The sequence below is a fragment of the Anopheles bellator genome, chromosome 2, assembly GCF_943735745.2.
Source record: "Anopheles bellator chromosome 2, idAnoBellAS_SP24_06.2, whole genome shotgun sequence".
Taxonomy (NCBI): Eukaryota; Metazoa; Arthropoda; class Insecta; order Diptera; family Culicidae; genus Anopheles; species Anopheles bellator.
The window spans coordinates 36,892,816-36,915,790 of NC_071286.1; the positions used below are offsets into that span (position 1 = coordinate 36,892,816).

At 46.9% G+C, this 22,975-nt stretch overlaps 4 protein-coding genes across 6 annotated transcripts; 2 read left to right on the forward strand and 2 right to left on the reverse strand.

The window, feature by feature from the left end:
• Positions 1-2,186: 2,186 nt before the first annotated feature.
• LOC131210331 (transcription initiation factor IIA subunit 2) lies at positions 2,187-2,955 on the forward strand. Its single transcript, XM_058203562.1, has 3 exons — positions 2,187-2,351; positions 2,437-2,671; positions 2,747-2,955. Exons 1-3 carry the CDS (start codon positions 2,280-2,282, stop codon positions 2,785-2,787), a joined length of 348 nt encoding a protein of 115 aa, XP_058059545.1. The 5' UTR covers positions 2,187-2,279; the 3' UTR covers positions 2,788-2,955.
• A 1,354-nt stretch (positions 2,956-4,309) lies between these two features.
• LOC131206899 (lysM and putative peptidoglycan-binding domain-containing protein 2) lies at positions 4,310-11,752 on the forward strand. 3 transcript variants are annotated; one of them, XR_009156819.1, is made up of 4 exons: positions 4,310-4,546; positions 6,400-6,615; positions 6,700-7,801; positions 11,736-11,752. XR_009156819.1 is itself a non-coding variant. In XM_058199489.1 (3 exons), the coding sequence occupies exons 1-3, from the start codon at positions 4,499-4,501 to the stop codon at positions 7,414-7,416; spliced, it is 981 nt and encodes a 326-aa protein (XP_058055472.1). In that variant the 5' UTR covers positions 4,310-4,498; the 3' UTR covers positions 7,417-10,234. The 3 variants fall into 3 exon arrangements, 2 of the variants coding, with proteins under 2 accessions (XP_058055472.1, XP_058055473.1); XM_058199489.1 differs by lacking the exon at positions 11,736-11,752 and having other exon boundaries at positions 6,700-10,234; XM_058199490.1 differs by lacking the exons at positions 4,310-4,546; positions 11,736-11,752 and adding an exon at positions 6,139-6,248 and having other exon boundaries at positions 6,700-10,234.
• LOC131206898 (TRAF3-interacting protein 1) lies at positions 10,346-13,408 on the reverse strand. The gene is made up of 6 exons (XM_058199488.1): positions 13,266-13,408; positions 13,012-13,171; positions 12,801-12,918; positions 10,882-12,260; positions 10,610-10,812; positions 10,346-10,541 (listed from the first exon to the last, which is right to left on the reverse strand). The coding sequence occupies exons 2-6, from the start codon at positions 13,144-13,146 to the stop codon at positions 10,391-10,393; spliced, it is 1,986 nt and encodes a 661-aa protein (XP_058055471.1). The 5' UTR covers positions 13,147-13,171; positions 13,266-13,408; the 3' UTR covers positions 10,346-10,390.
• Positions 13,409-13,540: 132 nt separating this feature from the next.
• On the reverse strand, positions 13,541-14,320 carry LOC131206900 (UPF0547 protein C16orf87 homolog). Its single transcript, XM_058199491.1, has 3 exons — positions 13,957-14,320; positions 13,743-13,894; positions 13,541-13,679 (listed from the first exon to the last, which is right to left on the reverse strand). The coding sequence occupies exons 1-3, from the start codon at positions 14,275-14,277 to the stop codon at positions 13,592-13,594; spliced, it is 561 nt and encodes a 186-aa protein (XP_058055474.1). The 5' UTR covers positions 14,278-14,320; the 3' UTR covers positions 13,541-13,591.
• Between the last annotated feature and the right edge of the window lie 8,655 nt (positions 14,321-22,975).

Here is a 22,975-nt window from a genome sequence, read left to right on the forward strand (position 1 = left end):
GCACGGTCGAGACCACCTACCCGCCGGAGCTGCTGGAACAACTGGCCAAGGAGCTGCTCGCAAATGGGGGTCGTTTTACGTTCTCTGAGGAGCTGAGCGCCACGCTCGAAGCAAAGACCATCGAGGTGAAGCACAATCTGAAGTATGCGCTGGAAGAATTCGCCTTCGCCGCGGCCGGTATCGATCCGACGGATGCGGTTACGGTGGGCAAAGTGCACGATTATCTGGACTACTCGGTCGAAGTGCTTGTCAATTCGATCCCTTGGGACGTTGTGGAGAAGCTGGTTGTGGAGGTGCTGGAGAACGAAGGTTCGTTCGAATTCACGCCAGAGCTGGAGGCGTTGCTGGCCGAAGCCCTGGTCAATGCCAAGCTGGAGCTACGCCAGATTGTCGACTACGAGTTCGAGGTGTTTGAGGACCTGCTCGATCTTGACGACGAAATGCGCGCCCTGATCTATCAAGCTATTGACTATCTGGCAGAAGAAGCGTACCAGGCAATTCCATGGAAGCTGCTGGAGGACATAGTGTACGAAGTGATCGAGAACGAAGGTGTCATCGATCTGTCGGACGCACTGAACGTTCGCATGGAGGAAACGCTTGAAGAATTGAGTCAGAAGCTGATGGAAGTACTGGACTCGTTGGAGGCGCTCTTATTCCCGACGCGGTTGGCACGTGTGGTTTCGGATGAAGTGATGCAGCTCGTTTACGAATCGATTCTTACCGTGTTCAACAGCCTAGTAGACAACTTCCCGGATGACGTGTTCCAAGATATCGTCCACGCAGTTCTCATCGCCGACGGTCGCTTTGACTTTTCGCCAGAGCTCACGGAGCGGTTTGACGTTGCCCTACAGACTGTTCGCTCGGCCATGCAAAAGAACTTGGTCGCTCTGGTTTCCGAAGGAGCAGATGAAGATACAGTGGCCCGTTTTGAGGATTACTTCCAGCACGCGATTGAAGTTACTTTCAACGTGTTCCCCGACGATGTTCTGGAAGAGATTACGAAGGAAGTGCTGGCCAACGGTGGTGTGTTCGAGTTCTCCGACGAACTCTGGGCTATGATCGATGCTGATTTGGCACGGATCAAGGAGAGCATGCGTGAACTGTTTGCGTATGAGTTTAACGTGTTCCCCGAGCTACAGGAATTGACCGAAGAGGAGATTTTGCTGATCAACCAGGCGTCAGACTTTGCGATCGATGAGGTGTACAAAATCATTCCGTGGGGTCTGTTCGAGGAGATTGTTTACTCTATTGTATCCAACGATGGACTGGTTGATTTCTCATCCGACTTGCTTGAGCGCATCGACACTACGATGGACCAGATGGCTGTAGAACTAAAAGTAATCATGGATAAGGTTACTGATATGTGGGAATAAACGGGCGGGAGGTGCACTGTGCTGGAGAAATTCAATTACAGAATAAACGCAGCATTAGAACGCAGAGTTGTCATTGAGTCATAATGTGCAAAACCGTGTCTTTACTGCTTCTTCGATAGGTTTGCTTTCATGGATCGGCCAAGACTATTCAACATTTCAATAACAGGTTCTCCTTTTGGGTTCCATACGAAGAATATGTCTCGCATTGGTCAATTGCTCTTGCTTTTCACTTACCGGTTGAGACGCATATACCACGACTTCTATCGTACGTCCGACTGCGATGTTAAATCGATTACTCTGGATTGAAAGTGTCCCAAAACAGATTTCAGCGTAAGGGTCTCTTGCAGCTTTTTTTTTGTTCCGGCTGCTACTGTTGCCATGTTTTTTTTCCCATCCGCTGGTTTTGTCCGTTTTGTTCTCGTGCAATCGTCACTATTTATTTGAGCGTCTGGACAAGTTACACCAACTATATAACTTTTGTTCATGCTTAGTTGAAGATTTTAAATATCATTGCTAGCTGCTCATCGACATCTCTGGCACTCTCTGTGGCCTTCGTATAAACAAAATAAAAAATCAGCAGCCATTGTGTTGCGATCTGCAGAATGGGCTGATACCGAATAAATGAGCTTACCAGAAAGTTCGTTTTTTTATAAAATAGGGCAGATTCCGTTTTGAAGCACCATGTTTCGTCAGCGCCGTTCAGTACACCCTGTATTCTTCGTGCACTTCGAGAACGTGCTCCAAACCGCTTCGTCGACAGCCTTTGACAGTAGCTGTCAAAATTAATTGTGCGCTTTGATTGTTTTGCTGGTTGTTTCGATTCGTTCGCTGTTCCTGCCGCTTTCCGAAGATCCTTAGCAATTTTGTTTTTCTCTCACTAAGCCTTTTCAAACTTTGCGAAATAACATGTCTTATCAACTTTACCGTAATACAACATTAGGCAACATGCTACAGGAAACCCTAGACGAGATGTTACAGGTAAACAAACGCTTTCTAGAAACGACGCGCCATATGGCCATAGAAAACGATGCTCAGTAAATGGATCTGTTTTTCTCGTTTACAGTACGGGCAAATTACTCCACATCTGTGTAGTCGCGTGCTGATACAGTTTGATAAGTGCATCAATGCGGCACTATCGAATAGGGTCAAATCGCGTGTCACGTTCAAGGCAGCGAAGCTGAACACATACCGCTTTTGTGACAATGTCTGGACGCTGATGCTTAACGATGTGGAGTTCCGAGAGGTGCACGAGTTTGCCAAGGTGGACAAAGTGAAAATTGTCGCTTGTGATGGCAAGAGTGAGTACATATGCGGGGGCAAAGGCGAAACTTCCATTATTCATTTTCATTCCTTTTTTTTTTCGTTCCCTCCAGATGTTCCGATATCAGATGAACCAACACGCACGGACCGATAAGAAAGCGGGTCATGGCATGCTGCACATTGCAAAGTGTAGCCAGCTTTACACGATTTTCTTCTACCATCTCTTGTTTTAGTTGATAAGTCTGCTCGAACATGGGCATACGAACGAATGTGCAACAAATAAAAACCTTTACTATGTCAGCAAAGTTGCTACGAAATATAAAACGGGATAAAAATTAAGGTATGGGCGTCCAAATGTGTAGTGGATGTAATACAAACTGCTGGTTGCCTAGCGACAGGCCAATTATCTGAGGGTTCAGTTCAGAAACTCAAACTAAGTTTTGGAAACATTCCATTTATCAACCAAGAATCCGTTCTCGTCGCATTATTTTATCGATGAAAGTTAAAAGTTAACGTGTTTGGCGTGGCTTTGAAGTAATGTCGAATCATGTGCCTTAAAAGCAGTCAGATCCTAAGTCGCTCTTTCGGTAAATAGACCTAGACTAGGTTACGTTATATGTTTTGTTTTGAAGAAAAGAACATGCTAACGGTGATACCACGATAACTCTAGAATTCACGCTCCGCTGTTTGTTTTCCTCCCAAAAGCCGCTCGTATATCTACTTATCAGCGCAGGTGTCAGGCGTGCGTGATAATATCATTCCCACCATCAGTGCTACAAAAAAGGCAACTATGCTCCGCGCCAGCCCCTTGCGCTTCCGGGGGCCGTCGTCTATGCGATCACATGTAGACGAACAGATTTACATAGCGCTGTCCGCCCGCCTCACTGTGCTGATCGCCAGGCCAAGCGTCGAACAAACAAACACGATCTGACTCGACGATCGACGAAGATTCATGCGAAGCGCTCGGCGCATCAAGTCAGTTGACGAGTAGAAGTGTTCGGCATTGGCCGTTCCGACGGTGGTCTTCTCGTAATCCGTGGTGACCGCACCAGGAAAAAGCAAGCCGCCAGCAACGAATCGAGTGCGAATAGAAGTGGAACACGGAAAGAAACATCGTCCGACGCGCTGCGATTAGTCACGCAAGGCGTCGAGTGAAGCACACGCACATTAAAACCGACAGAAACATAAAAATTGTGGCCTTTTGCGACTCCGCCAACGAGTTTTTGACAGATCGCCTCTGTAACGGGTCATGTACCTTCGAAGATAAGCCACAATCCAACAAGCAGTGCACGCGTGACTCCGGGAAAAACAAATCGAACGTATTCGGGACGGCATCGGCGTGTCCTAGAACCTGAATATTCAGTGGGCTTCGCTCACAAAAGGTGGCACGAACTTTCAAATTTGTTGCATCACACATTCTAGACACGACACCGTTGGCCTGTTGAACTTGTTGCTTCGTGATTGAATAGTAAGGTGAAACAAAGGATCCGTTCCAGACACGCGGCGTTATCTTCTGTATGCAAAACCCCATGCCTCAACGGGCATCGCAACTGCAGAAAAGAAAAGAAAACCCCCGCCAACCGGTAGAGATTACCGGGAATTGCCCGCGACTGTGTCCGAAGTAACGGCGAAGCTCCGGTAATAGGCCTATTTCGGCTCTATTCCTGAGTTGGCTCGGCAATGTGGTGTTTTAACGGTGTTGACGGTGGTGTGATAAATGTGATTTATTAGGCAATTTAGAAGCGCGTGCACGCTCAATCTTTCGCTCCTGTTGCCGGCAACTAGGGCTAGCGATCACTTCCCATCCTAACGCTCAACGTGCCATCATTCGGGAAAACCTTCCACAAACAATAAGTCTCGAAACGATGAACGATCTGATGAAAAAGTACAAAAACTGGAGATCATACGCTAAGGTAAGATGTTCGGGCAAGCGTGGTGTGTTTTTTTCCTTCTTCGGCACTGCGCTCGAGCGGTCAACGATCCGACCGCGGCCTAGGGCTCCGTTTTGCGCAAACACATTTACAAAAACCGCCACCAGTCAGTCGCCCGCAGACTGCACAATGTTATGAAATATTTGTACATTCGTAAGCGTACCAATCCGCGGACACGGCGATCACCACCCGCGGTGATCGACCGCCCTAACGTGGCCTGCAATACATCCTCAAAGTCCGTTAGGGGGCTTTTTTTGTTTTGTTACCGTGCACGATGTGTGTGCGGACTGCGTGACGTTGCTGGAGCGGATTTACCCACGGATCTACGGGCGCACACACTCGGTGCATCCCGAGCGAGTGCGAATTTCTACGTGCAATGAGTCAGCTGTTCTCTAGGATCCGGGGCGTCATCCGAGACGCCCACATATGTCTGGAGCAGCGGAAAATGCCCTGGAAAATGATTTAACTTCGATCATTTCACACCAATGTTTTACCCAGTGATGAAAGGCAACGCACGAAATGAGGAAAACGGGTTAATACGGTTCAGTCACGATTTTGTTTCTGGCAACACGCAACGTGTTTGTGTCTCTCCGAGAAACCGTTTATTTCGTAAACGACTGTTTTGGGAAGTTTCAGTTTCGTTTGTTTTCGGTGCATCACGTGCGCATCTAATGCGAATGGTGATCCCGCATAGCACGATTGTTCATGAAGCCGTTGCGGAGATCACAAGGTCACTCTGATAATTGGTTGCAAATCGGTGAGGTTGAAAATGCGCGATTAAAGTGCCGAGAGTTATCACGCTTTGGTGGAAAGCCGCATTAATTAACGTCGAATGCGGCGAGGGTTTTTTAAATCAGGCGACCCCAATCAGTGATTATGTGCACGGACCGTGCCTGGAAATAATAGACCAATAGTTTGTGTTTCTTAATTTAAATTGATAGCGCAAGGGGGTTTTATTTGAAACGTAACGCCACATGCTGGCTTTCGTTGGTAGGTTTAAATATGAAATTATTCATCAACTAATCCACGAGCGGCACACATACGACCTTGAGTAATCGAAACAAACATCTTTCTCACTTGCTCCTCTATTGCTCCTCGCTGCTCGAGGTCGAATAAAATTTCCTTTGAAGGATGCTCTTCACAATTGTCACGATCATACGCACGTACCGACGAATTCTTTTGTTTTGCTTTTCATCAGCTGCGAGAGTTTAATCGATTCCTTTAGTCGGGCAGCAAGTTTCGTTTATGATTGTGAGCTCGATTCTCAGCTTGCAGCAGTAAGCGTGCCTTTTGGGTGTAAAGCGGGTTTGAAAGCCGCACAGCTGCACCATCGCCAGTGCTGAGAATAGGCAATTGTCTTTTCGATGCTCGTGGAATTCGAGGTGCCTTCGTGCACTCGTGCACAGTGGATGGAATAAACCCGAACCAGCTCTCCGTTTTGATCTTGACTCTTCGTGTCGTCAGCTGTCATTCGCGTAGAAAAATCCAAACGAAAGGTGAGCAAAGAAAGTATCAAGTGAAAGCGTAGCTACGATATTTTCCTTCCCATACTGCAAAGTGCATTTAGGTTGGGAAAAATCTATTCGCGTGCTAGAATGCATGTCCCCAGCGCTACTACCCGCTGGTGGCTATTATAGTTCGTGGGTACGGCGAAAGGATTCGTTACGGGTGTTGCTGTTGTACGGTCAGTCGCAAAATACGCCTGTCGTGGAAACATACGGCAAAAAGTTGGCATTCAGAGTGTGGATTGCTGAGTGGCTGAACGATCGAACCGAGCTCCAACACGGATGGGCAATTAATTCGTTCCTTTCTTTGCGGGTGCGCGTCTTTCACAGTTTGTGAAATTGGTGTCGGACAGCGGTATGGAAGATGAGACCATGTTTGGCGAGAAGCAATCGATACGGGACTCGGCCCGCTCGCTCAAGAAGTACGGAAGCATATCCGGCGGAAGCCGCAGTCCGGCAGCGACCCTGTCAACGGATGCACTTATCCGGCACCAAGTGGAACGGACGGATACTCTGCAAGGCCTCTCCCTGAAGTACGGTTGTAGTGTAAGTTTTTTTTACCATACTCGTATGTTGTGTAGGATGTGCCGCCAATCTGTTAACTGTGTTTTCGCTGGTTGCCGTTTGCAGATGGAACAAATCAGACGCGTAAATAGACTGCTGCCGACGGATAGCATCTTTCTGCGGCCATTTCTGATGGTGCCGGTGGCGAAAGACTCACCACACTACCCGAAGGATCCGGACGCCATTATACGGCCCAATAGTATAGCCGCCCGGGCCTTCACAGCCCCCACCAGCACCACGAGCGGTAGCACGAACAGTATCATCAGTAACAATAATAACAGTATCAGCTCCGACGACAATGGTTACTCAGTGAACGAGGGTTCACCGCTTGTCTCGCCGGAAGAAGAAAGTCGTAAGAACCTCGAAGAATTTCTAGGCAAAATCGACAGCTCAATTGCCAGCACCCGGAAGTGTATTGCTGAGGTGCAGCGCAACAGCGACTTTGTGAACGGTAGCCAGAGCGACGATAACATATTCTTCTCCTCGTCCGGGGCCGCCAGCGGAAGTGGCAGCAGCGGGTACTACTCGAAACCGCGTGCCTATTCGAACGCGTCGTCTTCGTCGTCAATATCGTCCTATCAGCAGTATCACTATCACGTACCCGGCTCAAGTACCGCCGGCGGTGTTAGTGGCAGCACAAGCGGTACCAATCACAAACGGCAGAGTTCCTCCGGGAGTGCGGCATCCGACACCAGCCAGCTGATCGTTATGACGCAGGGCAAACGGGTGCAAAGCTCGTTGCAAAAGCTCGAACGGCAGCAGGACGAGTTGTTCGAATTGTAGCATTGGCCGCGCTTGCAAGCCACTGATGAGAAGAAGGTAGACTGTGATGATGGTGATAACGGAAGGGTTGGGGCTGGCAGCGATGGCAATTACCACCTTCTGAAAAACGTCTGCAGGAAGAAGGACACCGTTACCGTCTACAAATTACCATTGTCCAACCGTCACTGGCGTGGACTCTTCTCGAGGTGCTACCGTCGCGCACACCAGCGGCACCACAGCGATCGTGGACTTCCAAGACCGCTGTGTACTGTTGGTGCCGGATTGAAGAGTATGCTGAGCGATATCGTCGGTACACTGGTCAATCAGGGACGTAGTTTGGCGGGACAACGAAACACGATAAGGAGCACCACTCTGATGACACCGGTTCCAGTGCGGATGATCGAAGGTACAAAATTACTCCGAATATAGGAACACAACCACGCGGGCGTTCCACTTTCTGTCTCCAAGCCTTATCTTCCATAATCATCACTATCGTTTACACATCAGTCGCATTCTTGTCATTCGCGGCATACACATCTTGCAGTTTGATAGTTTTTGTTTTTGACTCAAAATCCTTCTATCGGAACGGTGTCTATCACCTCTGTAAAAAACCTGTATATCATCCACCATTCTTTCCCTTGAGGTGCTGGTACGATTCGCAAGAGTCGTGCCCAAACTATTATTCTCTTGTTTACCGATGGCTGCGTGTTTCGTCGCTACCGCTCGACGTCAAGTGTCGGACTCAAATAGAAGATCGTATGATGTACGGTCGAATTAGTTACATACATATATGTGGTGGAACAATCAATTGTTCGCTAACGACACAGTATTGAAGTTTTGGTTTGAGCGCAAATACAAAGCGGGGAACACAAAGTAATCGTGAATGGCAAAAACAAAGTGTGTGCTTTGTGAATATTCACATTTTCGTATTATTTTTCGATTTAGGCTCATGGAAAAGCGCTACACAATCATTGTTGTACGTTCGTTAAGCTTCCATTGCCATCGCGTGTTGATCTTCATGCGTTAATTTCATTACAGCGATTGTAATCCTAACAGTTTTATTCTCAATTCACATCCATTGGCAGTCATTGGCAATATGTACAGAGAAAGTGTGATAAAACAATCGTAGCGTCATTTAGTATGGCCGTCCAATGCCAATGCTCCATTTCAATGTATGCGATATCAGCGAACCATGTGAGCTAGCGACAAGCTGGTGATAACGAAAAAAACGCTTCTTTGCGCTTCAGCTTCCAGCGTGTTAATTGGTAGTACTAACAGCTCTGCCGGTTATGCACCTCATTCCCGGCAGACATTCGAATGCGAATATTCCACTTTCATGCGACGCTAGCGTGGCGTCCACGTGTGTTTGGACGAAGTTTTGCGTCTTACGTGCTGCTTTGTCTTGCGTTGAGGCATCGAAAATATTATCATTTCCAGCACATCACAAATAATAATGCTAACGTTACCCAGCGTACATATCGAAATATGAAAGAATACTGCAAAAAATAAACAAACTGACACAAACACAAAAAATGAGATTATCGGGAAATGAATCCTTCCATGGATCAGGAGAAGAAAACTATTGCCACTGAAATCGCAATACAAAACGCAAAAGAACATGAATTCAATTTACGTCATGAATTAATCAAAATGGTGTATTACTTATTAAAGCCAGACTACACAGAATTTAAAAGAAGCGACACGACGACATCGGTAGCAAATGAAAGCACTATACGTTAGAAAATATTGTTGAAACCATGTTTTATAGTCGAAATGTAAAGCTTACCAGAAACCCTCGATTAAGTGTAGTGTACGTATTTCGAAAAAAACAGAGTATATTTCGAACGTTTAATACCTACACTACCATTAAAAGATTGAATGAGCAGTACTCTGGCGTACACTGGCGCCAACAATCTAATCAAACCTTAAGCCCGCTGCCCAAGTTTCGTCGCAGGCTTTCGTTTCCTTTTGTTTGTTGGCCTTGTTATGGAAAAAGAAGCTAATGTGAACACAGGCAAAGATAGTTTATGTTGCATCAAAATTGTGATATCATATAAGTGTTTATTTTTCAATGTTCGTTCCAAAAAGCGGTCTAACCCATTCTAATTAATCAGTTGCACAGTTGGTGCTGACTTCAGACAGTGTGTCAGGTTGATTGAGGAGGGTTGCGACCGATGGGAGATTGATAAGAACTGCTTTTTAAATTAAACAAAATACGGTCCAATGTGTTGATGGCGAAATAAGTTTCGCGTCGTCCACATAGCTGAAAATAGTAGAATACGTCGTACACCTCCCCAATTAGTTTATATCGTCCTCTCAATGCTTAGCTTTATCATTAACACACTGAATCTGACCTTGATTTGATTATATTTTTGATTAAAATTTGCTAACTGAGACTCTCGGTTCTTACCGTCAGATGGTTAACCAACTGTGTATCAATTGGTTGAGAAGAATTCGAATTACTTATCGTGTAAAAACATTGAGAGTTCCGATCCTCTACGATTCTCATCCACTCGTATCCCATAATCATCCTGTGCAGTACGACGAGCCTTAACCGTGTAAATGTCTGTGTATAATATTGACTAATATAAATAGCAACAATTATGTGAAGCCATCACGCAGAGCGCACGGCGGACGGTGTTTTGGGTGTATATAATTACATTTTCGATTGATGAACTCTGATGAGAAGAAATGGTAAAACCAAACCAATAAATGCTGTTAAAAGAATAATGAAAGGAAAACAATGATACTATTTAGGGAGAACATTGTGAATTGAATAAACTCAAAGGAAGGCAAATGAAATAAAACATCTTAACAATGTTTAATAGAAACGTATAAACCAAATTTGAAAAACTATGATAAGTACGATTCGGGATACAGTGAAACGCTAAACATTTGCGGGTTTCATTAACATTTTTAATGATTTTTGAAAGATGAAAAAGGTAGGTGAACAACAGTGCTGGATGAATCACTCGTTCTACGGTTCGTAATGCTCTTATATTTCGGTCATGTACAAGCGTTCGATTTTCTGTTCATTCTGTAGGATGTTCGCCCGAGTCGAATCGATCATCTCGCGATACTCCTTTATGTTGACGTCAATTTGAGTTAACTGATGTTTCAAAGGTTCGATCGCATTTTCCGTGGCACTGAAACAATGATTCGCTTGTGAATCACCTCTAGAAATGCTTCAAAGGGGCTACGGTCCGCCTCTTACCTTCGTTCCTTATTCAGCTCCACCATAGATTGAGCGAAAATCTGCTGCCAGTTTGTCAGTTCTCTTTCCATGGCGTCGACGTCTTCCTGAATAAAGTCCATAAGTTTACCGAGCGGATTCACTGAGCGTGTCAATTTTTGTATAGATTCTCTGAGCAATTCCATTTGCTTAGTTGATGACTGCCTCTGGCCAATAGACCATTCCTAACCACATACGAAACGACACAAGCATATAACACCGATGATCGTTACGGTGCCGCTGTTGTAACTTACCGTTTCGGCCTTTCGCACTGTTTCGTTATCATGTCCGGTATGAGAGGAAAACTCCTTTTGCGTCTCAAGGATCTGCCGCACTAGATGGCCTTGCTGTTCTTGCTGTTGATCCTGCTCCGAAACTCCATCGTCCCCTAAGCCGCCCGTCCGGCTCGTAGCGTAAGCATCGACCGCACTGATGGGGTCCTCGATAACGATCAAGTTCTCGCCATCATCGTCCAGCAGCTCGTTATTGAAGACTTCCATCTTTACGTTGATTTCTCCCAATCTCTGTGTTTCATTTGGCTGTAAAATGACCTCCACGTTTTTCTCCTTTCTTCTTGGAGCTCCCGGCCGCGCAGACGGAGGCCGAACGCTTGGCGGTCTAAGGCTCGTTCTTGGTCGCATAACCGTTTCGATCGACTGTTGTCGGTGCATCGGCGGTTTTCCGAGAACCCGTTGATTCTCCGCTGGGGCTACCAAACCTACCACCGGCATTGCATCTGGTGCTCCCAGTTCATGTAACGCATCGTTTTTGTCTGTTCTCATTGGAGGATCGCTCCCAACCCCACTATCTTGCCGGCTAGGGCCAGGAGAATTTTCCAATCCATTAAACTGGTTCATCTCCGATAGGGCGTTATTTTCACTAGCGGTTAAACTGTTCTGTTTCTTTAACGACGATCTTCTACTACTACTGTTGCTTCCGGCACCATTTTGTTTGCGTCCCTCATCCTCGTTTTCCATAATCAAAGCACCATCCTCGCCAGCCGTCATTCGGTTATCATCGTCTGCTATCACCTCACCAAACTCCTTCTGAGAGTCTCGTCGTCTTTCGACTTGCTTATTGCTTACCAATTGCTCCATACCGTTCGCAGGGGTTTCCGGTACGCCGAACTCGCGGGGTGCAATCTGTTGCAACTGCTCTTCCGGAATTGATGGTATCCGTTTGAGAGATTTCTCTTTGCCCTTGGTAGGTTTGTCGGATTTCGTTTTCGTTTCGTGCCCTGCTTTCGATCCATTCTGCTTACTTTTGACCTTCTCCTGTTTTGGGACGGCCGCTGTCGTTACACCATTCTTTGTCACTTCCTTTTCTTTTGGTTTTGTGATTCGTTCTTTCTTTTTCTCGTTTCCAGATTGGTCCTTATCTTTAGTCTTTTCTTTGGATTTCTCCTTCTTAATATCAACATTCTGCCCAGCCCTTTCTTCCGGTTCCTTTGCTGATCTATTGACGGCGGCGCCCGAGTTCTCGCCACCGAGAAATTGGCGAACAATTTCAGAGCTGTCCAATTTCTGCTCTAATGCGTATCCCAGGGCCTGAAGCAGTTCATTGGTTCTTTCCACCTCCAACCCAGCGACTACTTTGGATGGGCGAACATTCAGGTCTCTACCAGTGATTAGTTCTACAATAGATGAAGTACTGATTAGATTTTCTATCGTGATTTTATTTATTGAGTACGATATTGCAATCATTAGTTAGTCGTTTCAGCAATTATATAAAATCGTTTTGTTAATGCATCATTAATCATTTGTAAACCGAATTCCATTTTCCCACAATAAACGGTATCCAATGCCGGCCCATCCATAATTTAAATGTTTTGCATCTATCGTCAACCTTGTCGCAGACGATATGAATAAGCAATCGTGGCACGTGGGAAGGTGACAAGAAGCGAAAATCGATAGTCACCCACAAATGACTACGGTGACCACCGGTCACCTGGTCGAGGGCGAGGTGTTTGCAAGGTCAGCGAAAAGGGAAAACCTGATCCCTATCAGCAGTTTAACATGACGAGACACCTCAGTGGGAGCTTCGTCGGTAGGTTGCTTGAAACAGCTGCCCAGTCAACGTCACTATGTCAACAGAGATACCGCGATGATTGATGCCAAATAAACAACATTTTTTCGAACGCTCCAAACCACGCTTCGGTTGCTTCGATACTTACTGACGACGTCAATGAGCTTTTGCAGAAACGCCATTTTCGAATCGCGGTCCTTGATGTTATCCGAGTTTAGTTCATCCACCGTCCATAAACCCTCCAGTAGGCCATGCTCCCGAATAATCTATAATCGAAGAATAATTGTGAAATTCCGTCACATTAATCTATGCCCGATTCTGCTATCGATTAGGATTCGTGCCGGTCTTTTGTGGCGTACCGCGTGCACTACATCGTGAAGAAACCGAAACGGTGGCTTGCGGAGAAGTTTTTCCGTCAGTGCGGGCCGCTTTACGAACTTTCCCAGAGAATTTTGTGTCTTTTTCACTATGGCCGCATCCAGTTCAGTAGCCATTTTTGCGAGCTAGCCGTCTGATAGTCTATCAAAAACAAACACAAACTACGTTACCGAGCCGAACTGCTACTAGAACGCCACACCACACTGGACAGAGACATTGATAGAGGGAGACTGACCCAGTTTCGTTAAGTTATCTGCGGCCAATGGTACCAATCCTTGCGCTCTGGGTGACTGTTGAATAATAAAACCTGAATCGCAAGAAAACGTAGTGTAACAGTTCTGAAAATGTGGCCAATGATGTTTAGGCTGCCCGTCTCCAAGGCAACCGCTGACGTACACGCAACTGTTGGTATCAGAACGCAGCCACACGGCTCCCCGCAAGGATAACGTTACGACTAACCCGGAAGCTCCAACCACAATTTTCGCATCCGCAGCTTCTTATACTTAATTTATTGCTACACAAAATATACTTAATAAATATCGCCCTTGCCCACTGCACCATTCAGGGTTGTGTCCACACAACGGAACCGATTTTTCGATTGATTTCGGACAAAATTATAGCTGCAACATCCTGCTTGTCGAGCGGTAACCTGAAACACAAACACGTATGAGCTCGACGTAGACCTGTATAATTTATCGCGGTCGCATCTTACTTAGCGGCCAGGTCTCCTCCACCATCAATCTCCTCTTTCTTAGCGCGCCGATTGGCGTGTCGGTTGGCTCTGGCCACCTGGGTCTCTTTGGCAGTTATTAGCTGTGTCTGCTTCGCTTCTTTGCCCTTAAATAGCGATGCTTTTGACGATTTCTGTCGATAAAAAATAGGACTAAGTTTTTCCGCTATTCCACTTCCACAGTGGCCAATAAAACCTTTGTTTTCTTTTTCTTCTTCTCGTACTGCAAAGAATCGTAGTAGTTGGGTTTCTCACGGCGCACTCTGCTCGTCCGCCGGCGCTGCACTTGTCCGGAAGCTGAACCTTTACGACTGTCGCTGGAAGATGAGGCTGCAGCCGCAGCAGCGGCCGCTTGTTGGGCTGCTTTTCTTTTGGAACTAGTTTTCGTACGCGATGGAGGCGTTGCACTCGACTGCTTCATGCTAAACATGTGCCCGCAGGAACATTTCTTCGACGCGATTGCCACCTGCACCTCACACTCAGGACAATGTTTAGTAATCATTCTGGTCTTTACCATGTTCTACCAGACACGGCCGAAAAAGAAATTCCCCTTTTCGTACTCTACCCGTACGCGCCAGGAGAGTAAGAAAACTGTACGATTGTAAACATAAACAAACTTCTGCGAGACTGACGAATGAACATCGGAGTCCCTGTCGGCTGAGTAACGTCAGTTCACAATAGCTCGCAGGTGCATTTGACTATCTTTATTGATTTTAAGCACCGACAATAGTAACAGTTTCAGTAAAACGTACATTTTTTATTGCGCTTTCTGAGTTTTGTTGCTAATTTAATCTTAAGCAAACGAATCAACGGGTTCGTGAAGTTTGACGACCAAACGCATATTAGTGTAGTAAGCTAGCTGTGCTCCACTGACAGGGTTTCTGGAAAACGTGAAATAACAAAGGGTGAACATCGTGTCGCCTCTTTTCGGCTAAGGTTCGTTACGTGGATCGCATTCCTGCTCGCACAGTTGCGTCTGGTCCGTGCCGTCGAACGAAACGTCAACGAACCGTCATCGCCCTGACGATTGGAAGACCATTGGAAGGGGTCGAAAAAAGGAGAGATTGAAAAATGGATGTGACAAGAAATGGTATAGTGCAGCAGCAGCAAAAGCAGCAATAGTTAGTTTTTAGTGTAGCTAGAGGACAGATTAAGAAGGTAATGTGCTAGTTGGTGAGAAAAACCTGTCCCGCGATACCGGTGCCCGAAGTCTGTGCCTGCCCCCTTGTACGGTGGTGCGTAGAATGAAACTCAAAATGCGTCACCCTTTCGCTTCGTGATCTTTCGTAGTCGAAACGCTGCGCAGCGTGTAATGTTTGCTGAACTATGTTTCGCGAAATGGTACCTAGACTTCTGCACAGAATACTATGGGACGCGATCATGGTCGAGCAGCGATGTTCAGTCCCATAGCTCTGGACCAAATCCAAGATGGAAGAAAGCAAACCGTGCCCATGAAGTTAAACCGCTCGGGATTGTGCAAGATGGAAATGTGTAGTGAAAAGTCCCTGGTCAGCTCCCTGGTGAACCGAGCGCACAGTGGAAACCTGTGTTCTGAGTTGTTATTTTTATTTAGCGCTTCTCACCACGGTAAAGTGACCGTGAATCCAAACGAAGTTGTTGGTTCGGGAGTTGGGAGCAGCGGAGCAAATGGTTCAAGAATCAGCAAACGTTTGCCCCTCCGCCTTCTCAATACATTCCACATTCTCCCTTAGGTTAGTTACTATCTGACATATTTTACTCGGAGCCGGGTTTCATTCAGCCAGCGAAAGCACTTTGTTGCGCCTGCCTTGATGGCACATTTGGCAGGCTCCAGCACCACCACCACCCTGGCTGGAGGAAATGCGTGAGACCCGCGGCCCCGTGTAGTAGGTCGAGCCTCCGGAGTGAGTGCGTACGTTGACAAGTGTGCGTAGCCGTACAACCTTGGTACATAACCACGCGCCACGCACTCTACGCAACAGGCCCACGCCCCTCCCTCCCTTCGCCGACCATAGTATGTCCTCGCTGCGACTCTATGCGCGCATCGCACGAGTAACGGGTGTCGTGGAGTCCGGTGGGAGTTGTAATCATGGGCATTCAGTAAAAAGAAACATCGGTTTTCTAAAAGCCGTTTTCATCAAACAAAGAGCGAAGGACATCAAGCTGCATAACTCGATTGCTGACTGGCCGCGCTAAACGTGCCGCTTTAGTAATAATGCTCCCAAACAACAAACCCATTGCGCCCTGTGCCAGTGCAGTACCGTCGATTAGAATGTCAGCGAATGGCGAGGCAAATGGCTTAGTTTTGTTGTGCATAACCTGTTTTGCAGCTGATCACCGACGGGGACGATAGGGACAGCATATTAAGGGTGCTGACATTTTCGATACGCGATACCCGGCGGTAAACTTTCTAATAATCTCCATCGCTCTACGCCCCACATTAACCTGCGAATCATGCAGCAGATTGGCAAACACTCGCGACACCGAGTCAAACAACTTTAACCCTTTGATAGCAGACTCAGGTAGATGACTATGAGTTTCGATGAGAACTGGGCTTTTCATAACAAAAGTATCAGATAAAAGCCCCAATCGCTAATGGCACGTGGCGTGGCTGCAGCTAAGGCGGGTAGGTAATGTGGTGTGCTCAGCAGGCGTCGCATGTCAAACCGAACGCGCGTACCGAGTGTCACCTTTTGAATGGCCACGGATGAGACACACTTTATGCGCGGTTTCTTTAACTCTTTTCCCACGAATTTCACCTTCCGCCAGGGGGGCCGTCGGAAAATTCTGTTGTTGAGTGCGCGGTCCATAGCGTTCGCCATATTCATTCAACAACAAATGTCCACATTCTCGCTCTCCCACTCTCTCACTCGCTCGCAGTTGCCATCGAACGCGGAGCATATCGCGCGAATCGACAGAGAGAGGGGATTACGGGCTTTTCTTTCTTTCCAACGCCCAGCAATCCACTGTGCCTCACGTGTTCTCGCGCTTTTCGGAACGTAAGTTCGCGAGATCGCGGGAGCGAGAGAAACACTGTTCACCCCGCTTTGTTCGCGGAAATGCCGAGCGCGATTTCTCAACATGCCACCCTCAAACGCACCCAGAGGAATGCTTGATACGCGCGCGGGAGACGTCAGTATGCAGCTGCAGTTTTAGTGCATTCTGCAGTGTGAAGTGCACACGATTGAACCACAGTGTGCTAGTTTCGCGCAATGACAGTGTAGTTGGCGTGCATTCTGTGTGCTTCATTTTGCATACGGTGGCCGCCACCTCGAGTGGCTCGAGCTGGGAATCTCACAGGACGAAACTAAAAAGCGAAGCAAAAGTGCAACTTTTGTTACACCAAACCATGGCAGGGCGTGGGTGTCCTGCTCACAGGCCTTCTACGTCGCATCTCGAGAAGTCGCATCCTGTACAAAAGGCTGTATAACGGTAAGGCGCAGAACACGGTCACATACATACACGCATCATCATTCAACCGTCGCCACAATGTCTGCCTCTCCGTGGCAAAATGAGTTATCGTCGCAAAATTGCAGTTTTCGACATGTGACATGTGAACCAGCCCGTGGTTGCCAGCTGAGAAAAGTGCTCGACACGTTGTAAAAGCCAACGGGTTGTGAAGGGAATGGGAAATAGAAGAGAATGACAATAATGCAGTGCAGTATCCCTCTGTTCCGTTCTCTGTAATCACCGATAATGAAACAGCTGCCGTTCAGCGGTGCCTGTCACCGTAAGGGCCAGCTGTCTGGCAGCTGGTGGGGGCCCAACCAACCTACTGCCTGCTTGTAAGAGTCCGGATTGGGTGGGTGCTATGCGTTCGTCGCTCCATGCACCGCGAAGGGGTCGTATGCGCGAAACACAGTGTGATATAATCATTTGCAATTGCAGTTCGCGACGGCTCGGGGCTTGCTGCGCGAAGTGTTCGCTTCGATTGGTTCGATACTTTGCTTTCTCTCTCTCTCGGTTGGCCTTACGACACTCTCTGACACACTGTGCTTTGTTGTTTTCTCGATCTGTTGCTCTCTCGTTCCCTTTCCAACTCTTTGCTTATTCACATCGTAAGAGAACAAAAACATCATCCGAAACATAAGAAAAAAAAAAGTAAGAACGTATATCGGTGTGCCGCGCTACGTGATTAGGAAGTGTGCGCTGTGGTCAAACGGTAGCAGGCTGAGCTAAATGTTGATTCGTGCGGAATATTCCGAGAGATGTGCAGTTGACAGAGAACGCAGGTTTGTCATAGCTAACCTGCAAAATTGTGCATATTGATCGTGTCGTGTCTGTGTGGCCTTTAAGCCACTACTACATCCCACCGGGTAACCGTTTTATAATCGTAGAAAATATCGATTGAGAATAATTGCATACGATAATTGGCGTGAGTGAGTGAAAGCGCAATTTGTAGTGCTGATCAGTGCGAAAGTAGTTACCACCGGCTGCAAAGGCAGTGTGTTTAGCGTAAAAGTCACCACAACAGTCTCTCTAATCATCGTTCGTGATCAAAGTGCTAGAGGAAAACTACCAGCAATGCTGAGTCGCGCCCGGTCGTGTGAAGGGGCTGGGCACGTGTCCGGGTTGTTAGAGTAAGATAACGACCAACGGCCAGCCAGACCTCGGTCGAACCCGGGGGCGGTGATGGGATCTCGTGTGCGATAACAAAATCCCGCGGATGCATGAGCTGTGATGTGATTCGTGCTTGTCTCCTGGTGGTGATCGCAGGAAGCACTTAATTGGCACGGCTGTTAAGCGGTGTGAAATCGGCAAGTGATCATGCCGCGACAAATCATCATGAAATATGGAGTCGCGCTTGAGTGATTAAGAATTTTCACACAAAGTTACCCTGATGGCGAGCTGTAAAACATGTGGCCATTCCGCGAACCGCGCAGCCTGTTTTCTGCTTTGCCGAATATAGACCGGATCTTTTGCAGGTGCCAGGCGCGAGAATGAGACGGACAGGCGTTGATCAGTCATCTTTGAGCAGCCTGCCAACTGGTTGACAGAAGTCATCCATCATCTGGCAAAAACGAGTGATGTTGCCAATTTGTTGACGCGGGCTGATGCACGGAACTGTCGGTGCAGTAAGAGAAAGTAGCATCGAATTATCCCACTGTGCCTCACTTTTTGGCGCAACAGTGCATTGCTTTGCCCGGTGTGTGTTGTGCAATGCATAGAGTTGTGTGTGCGCTCCTTGTAGGTCGGGGCAATCGGATGTGGGTTTAGAAAAGTCTTCAAACTAAACGAAGGAGAGAGAGATAGAGAAGGAATAGATACGGTATGGGGAACAGAGACAACTGAATCGTGAGAAAATAATGCACCGAATGATGCGATGCGCAATGCAAAAGTGTGTGAGAAAAAGAGCGACGTATCGTGTCCAAGTGGTGCGAACGAGTAGAGAAGAAAACAAAAACAAAACCCCTCCCTTGCGCCTCTCGGTTGCTGCTCTTGCGTACTACAGCCCGTGGCGCACCAGGCAAACATTACTCATTTACGTTTACGCTCTACGATGCCCTTTGTAATTGTATCCTATCCTCTCTCTCTCTCTCTCTCACACACACACACACACACACACACACACACACGGTTTTTCCTAAAATGCACCCTTGCCTGCTACGTCACAATCATGCGTTCCAGTATGCTTTCATTGGGCACTGCATCTGTCGATGGGATAAAGTTTTTGACAATCGTCTAGTAAGCTATCTACCAAAGCCCTTCAAATCTTCAGACTAAGAACAATAAAGCAAAGAACGCCATTAAGGAGAAAAACACAGTACTAAACGCTTTTCTATTGGAATTGCGAGAACACAAGCGTGGTGTATGATATTCGATGAATCAATGCAAATCATCGTATCCAATTACATCAATCCATTTCTGCAGCTCTTGACGGTTGGCGATGGTGCTCGATAACGTCGAGTAAAACCGGTGGTGGTTGAATCAAAGAGGCACACCATTGCTTTATAAGCCAAGATTGACGTTATTTTTCTAAGTACCCGAACCTGTCTGCCCATTTTTTTTTTTGATGGATAAGAATTTTCAAAAATCAGACCACTCGAACGATGCAAATTCTTTAAAAAGACCAACAGCTCTGCTATATGCTTTTATCTCGAACAAAAGTTTACCAACGATCTCCATACTAGGTTGCGGCCAAGGCAATAGATGTTCGACAAGTTTACTTGTTCACTCCTAAAAAAAATTAACCGACAAACATCCACTTCAAGTGAAGATGATGAAAATCATCGACCTAGTTTTTCCCAAGGCAAACGAGAGTTTAAAAAAGTATGATGAAATTATTTCGGTAAAACGACTAGTTAAGAAACGGTGCTGACTGTACTTAAATCGTATCGTTCCGACTGTACTACGAAAAATATCTAGTTGTGTCCAGCGATAATCGAAAGGATTTGTAGTGAAACGCGGGCTTTTTAGTTGGGCCCATTCATTCGTTGCTGTTCGCAAATAGAGATACCGGATCTTCTTATTTTTTGACACGAATCCAACGTGCTACTACCTCGTCCATATTGGACGTTTCTATTAGTCGGCCGCCTATTAGATCTTTTTTTTAACGCCTTACTGTAAAGTGTTTCGCGGAATTTATTAGCGCCCCGCCAATTTACTGTCTTTTTATTTTTATTTTTGGCCATACCGCATTTGGTGTGTGATTAAACAAGGAATCCTATTTGGCCATGCAAAAAAGGGGCGATTGAAAAAAAGGTCACACTACATATCACGTGTCTCGCGTTCTCGTGTTTTGTTGCGCTAATTGCGTGGGTACGTTGTTTTTGTTGCCGATGAAGATAAAATGCTAAAATGATAAAACCGAAAATCCGAAATATCAAAGCTCAATCGCTTCCGATTGGTTTTGACATCAGATTCCTCGTCGTATCATTGGATGTAAAAATGACTTCACGGACTCACGTTCTTCGTCGCGGAAGTTGGTCGCCTGCCACTTGTGATAGCCTTCATCAACCGTAACGTAAAATGACTACTTGAATTTAGCGTTCAAAAAAATACATTGTTCTGATTCGTTCGAGGACGCGCCCAGTGGTTCTGGTCGAAAGTATGATACACAAAAATCGTGGGGACACAAATGAAGTGCGCACGATATACGAGCTGTTTTTCTGATAATCGACCAAAGCTGTGTGATGGTAGAAAAACCGCAAATCGGGTTCCTTTGCTTTCTGCGGTGCTGATTGCTGACGGCCAAGAAGTGTCCTTTGATGCCTGTTTTTTACGACACCATTCGCTTTAGTGTGACAAATATAAGAAAAATGCACGCCATGCATTCACACCATATGACCCAACAATTAACTGCATGCAACGGTTCGACGACGGACTGTTCTATTCCACGTGACGATGACGTGTTGCGGAGTGCTATAAAATTGTGTGGGTTTGAAAACGACCAATCCGAAGATTGTTATCCGATCAGCGATGTCCTTGCTGAGCCTGCATACGCCCGACAATCGACCAAGTTCATCGTTTTCCTTGGCACAAGAGCCGCCCCGTACAACCATACATCAAAATTATGCAAACCTTCGCGTCACAAGAACGTTGTGCTCTTTGCGGCAAACGACTCATTGTTCGATCCATTGGCCTCTTACCGTGCAGTATGTATACCATACTGCATGGTAATTTTTGCTAACAACACCCGCCGCACGTACTTCCCTATAACGTGACATCGAATCGTTCTCGGAATGCTTCTCGTTACTTGCACGCTCGCGCGCTCGTGTTGGTGTTCCGTGCTCTAAAGTAATTCTTGCTGACTGCAGTTGCAGTTTTGCTCGGGTGATGCATGGGCCGCTAGAGACGACGTTAATGGGCCATAATGTGCGCGGTATGCACATTCATGTTACGGGTTGGTGTGGAAGAGCATTTTATTGGTGAGAATAAAGAGAATGACGCGCTTGCCGTATTGCGCTCCGTGGCAGCATTTTTGCCATGCCAATTGTCGCCAAACAACCGTATCTCTGCCTTTCGGAGAGGTACCGTGGAGTGATTGCACAGATAAATCGCGCCCAAGTCTTTTTTAAAATTTGCACATCAGGCGGCAATGTGTTTATTGTTGTGCCAAACGAGGAACACGAAAGAAGTTTGGGTGCTCTTAAACAGCAGCATTCGCAAGATGATATCACAAACTGTTAGGAATTGGGTTTGAACCAAACCAAGATGTCAATGTTTTATGGGTAACATTGTCCGGGTTTGGTGCACCTTTCTCTTATAGTGATTATTTTCTATACATCAATAAATGAGCACTTTTTCATTTTGTATTTAAACAACAACTGTCAGCAAAAGTTTTGTCCGTATCAATGCTTGACCCATGATGAGGTAATTATCGATTGCAGTGTACATACCCCGTGTTGGACGACGCAACAGCGTGAGTCATTTTCATCTTAGGCCCCACGGTTTTCTTGTGCTCCGCACGGTTACTGGGTCGCTTACACTATGCAGGCGGTGGACGGCAAGGAACGATGAAGATCACGGAACAGTTTGAGTTGTAAGCTTTGCTCTTGACATTGGCCAGCTTGTGATGACCGGTCCGTCCATCGCGCACCGCAAAGGTTGATGATCTCAACGGTCTTCCTGTCGTGGTGGTGGGGGCCAAGCTGAGACAAACAGGATGAAGTCATGGCGGTTATTAGCGAAACGGAAGCATAACACGGACCTGCCATCACGCTACAAAGCCGCCGAGAACCAGAAAAAACACCAAGCCACACCCTGCCATCTGGTTCAAGTATCATACTACCCCTGTTTTGCCTGGCCCATCAATTGAGCCTGGCTATAGCTTAAGCCGACGGTAGCGGGGTGTGCAGTGATTACGTTCATAGAGCTCACCGGCGTAACAAACGGGGCGCCCGGCCGCGGTAGCATTGCGTGAGGTTGGTTTGTGTTGGTGGATTCTCATCCGTCCCACGCGGCTACCTCCGTTAGGTTGCTGGGCCTGAGAGCCAGGGACGAGAGATCGTTGTGTCTTGACCTACGAAACTAAGCACACCCCTTCAAACCGCCATCCTCAACGTTTGGTGATTCGTCTACGATCGCGCGGCAAGTGGCAAACGAAACAGGTTTTCATCGATCCTCCTACGGGCGCGGAGTTGCAGGTCAGGCGGATGCAGCTGAGGCCGTGTTTGGTCGCGTAAACGTGAACGTTTCGCTGCCGTACACACTAGCATCCAAAACATATGATCATCTCGCGCACCAGAGCGGCTGGCTTTGTAACGCGCGCTTCGCGTTTTCATTTCGCTCGCGAC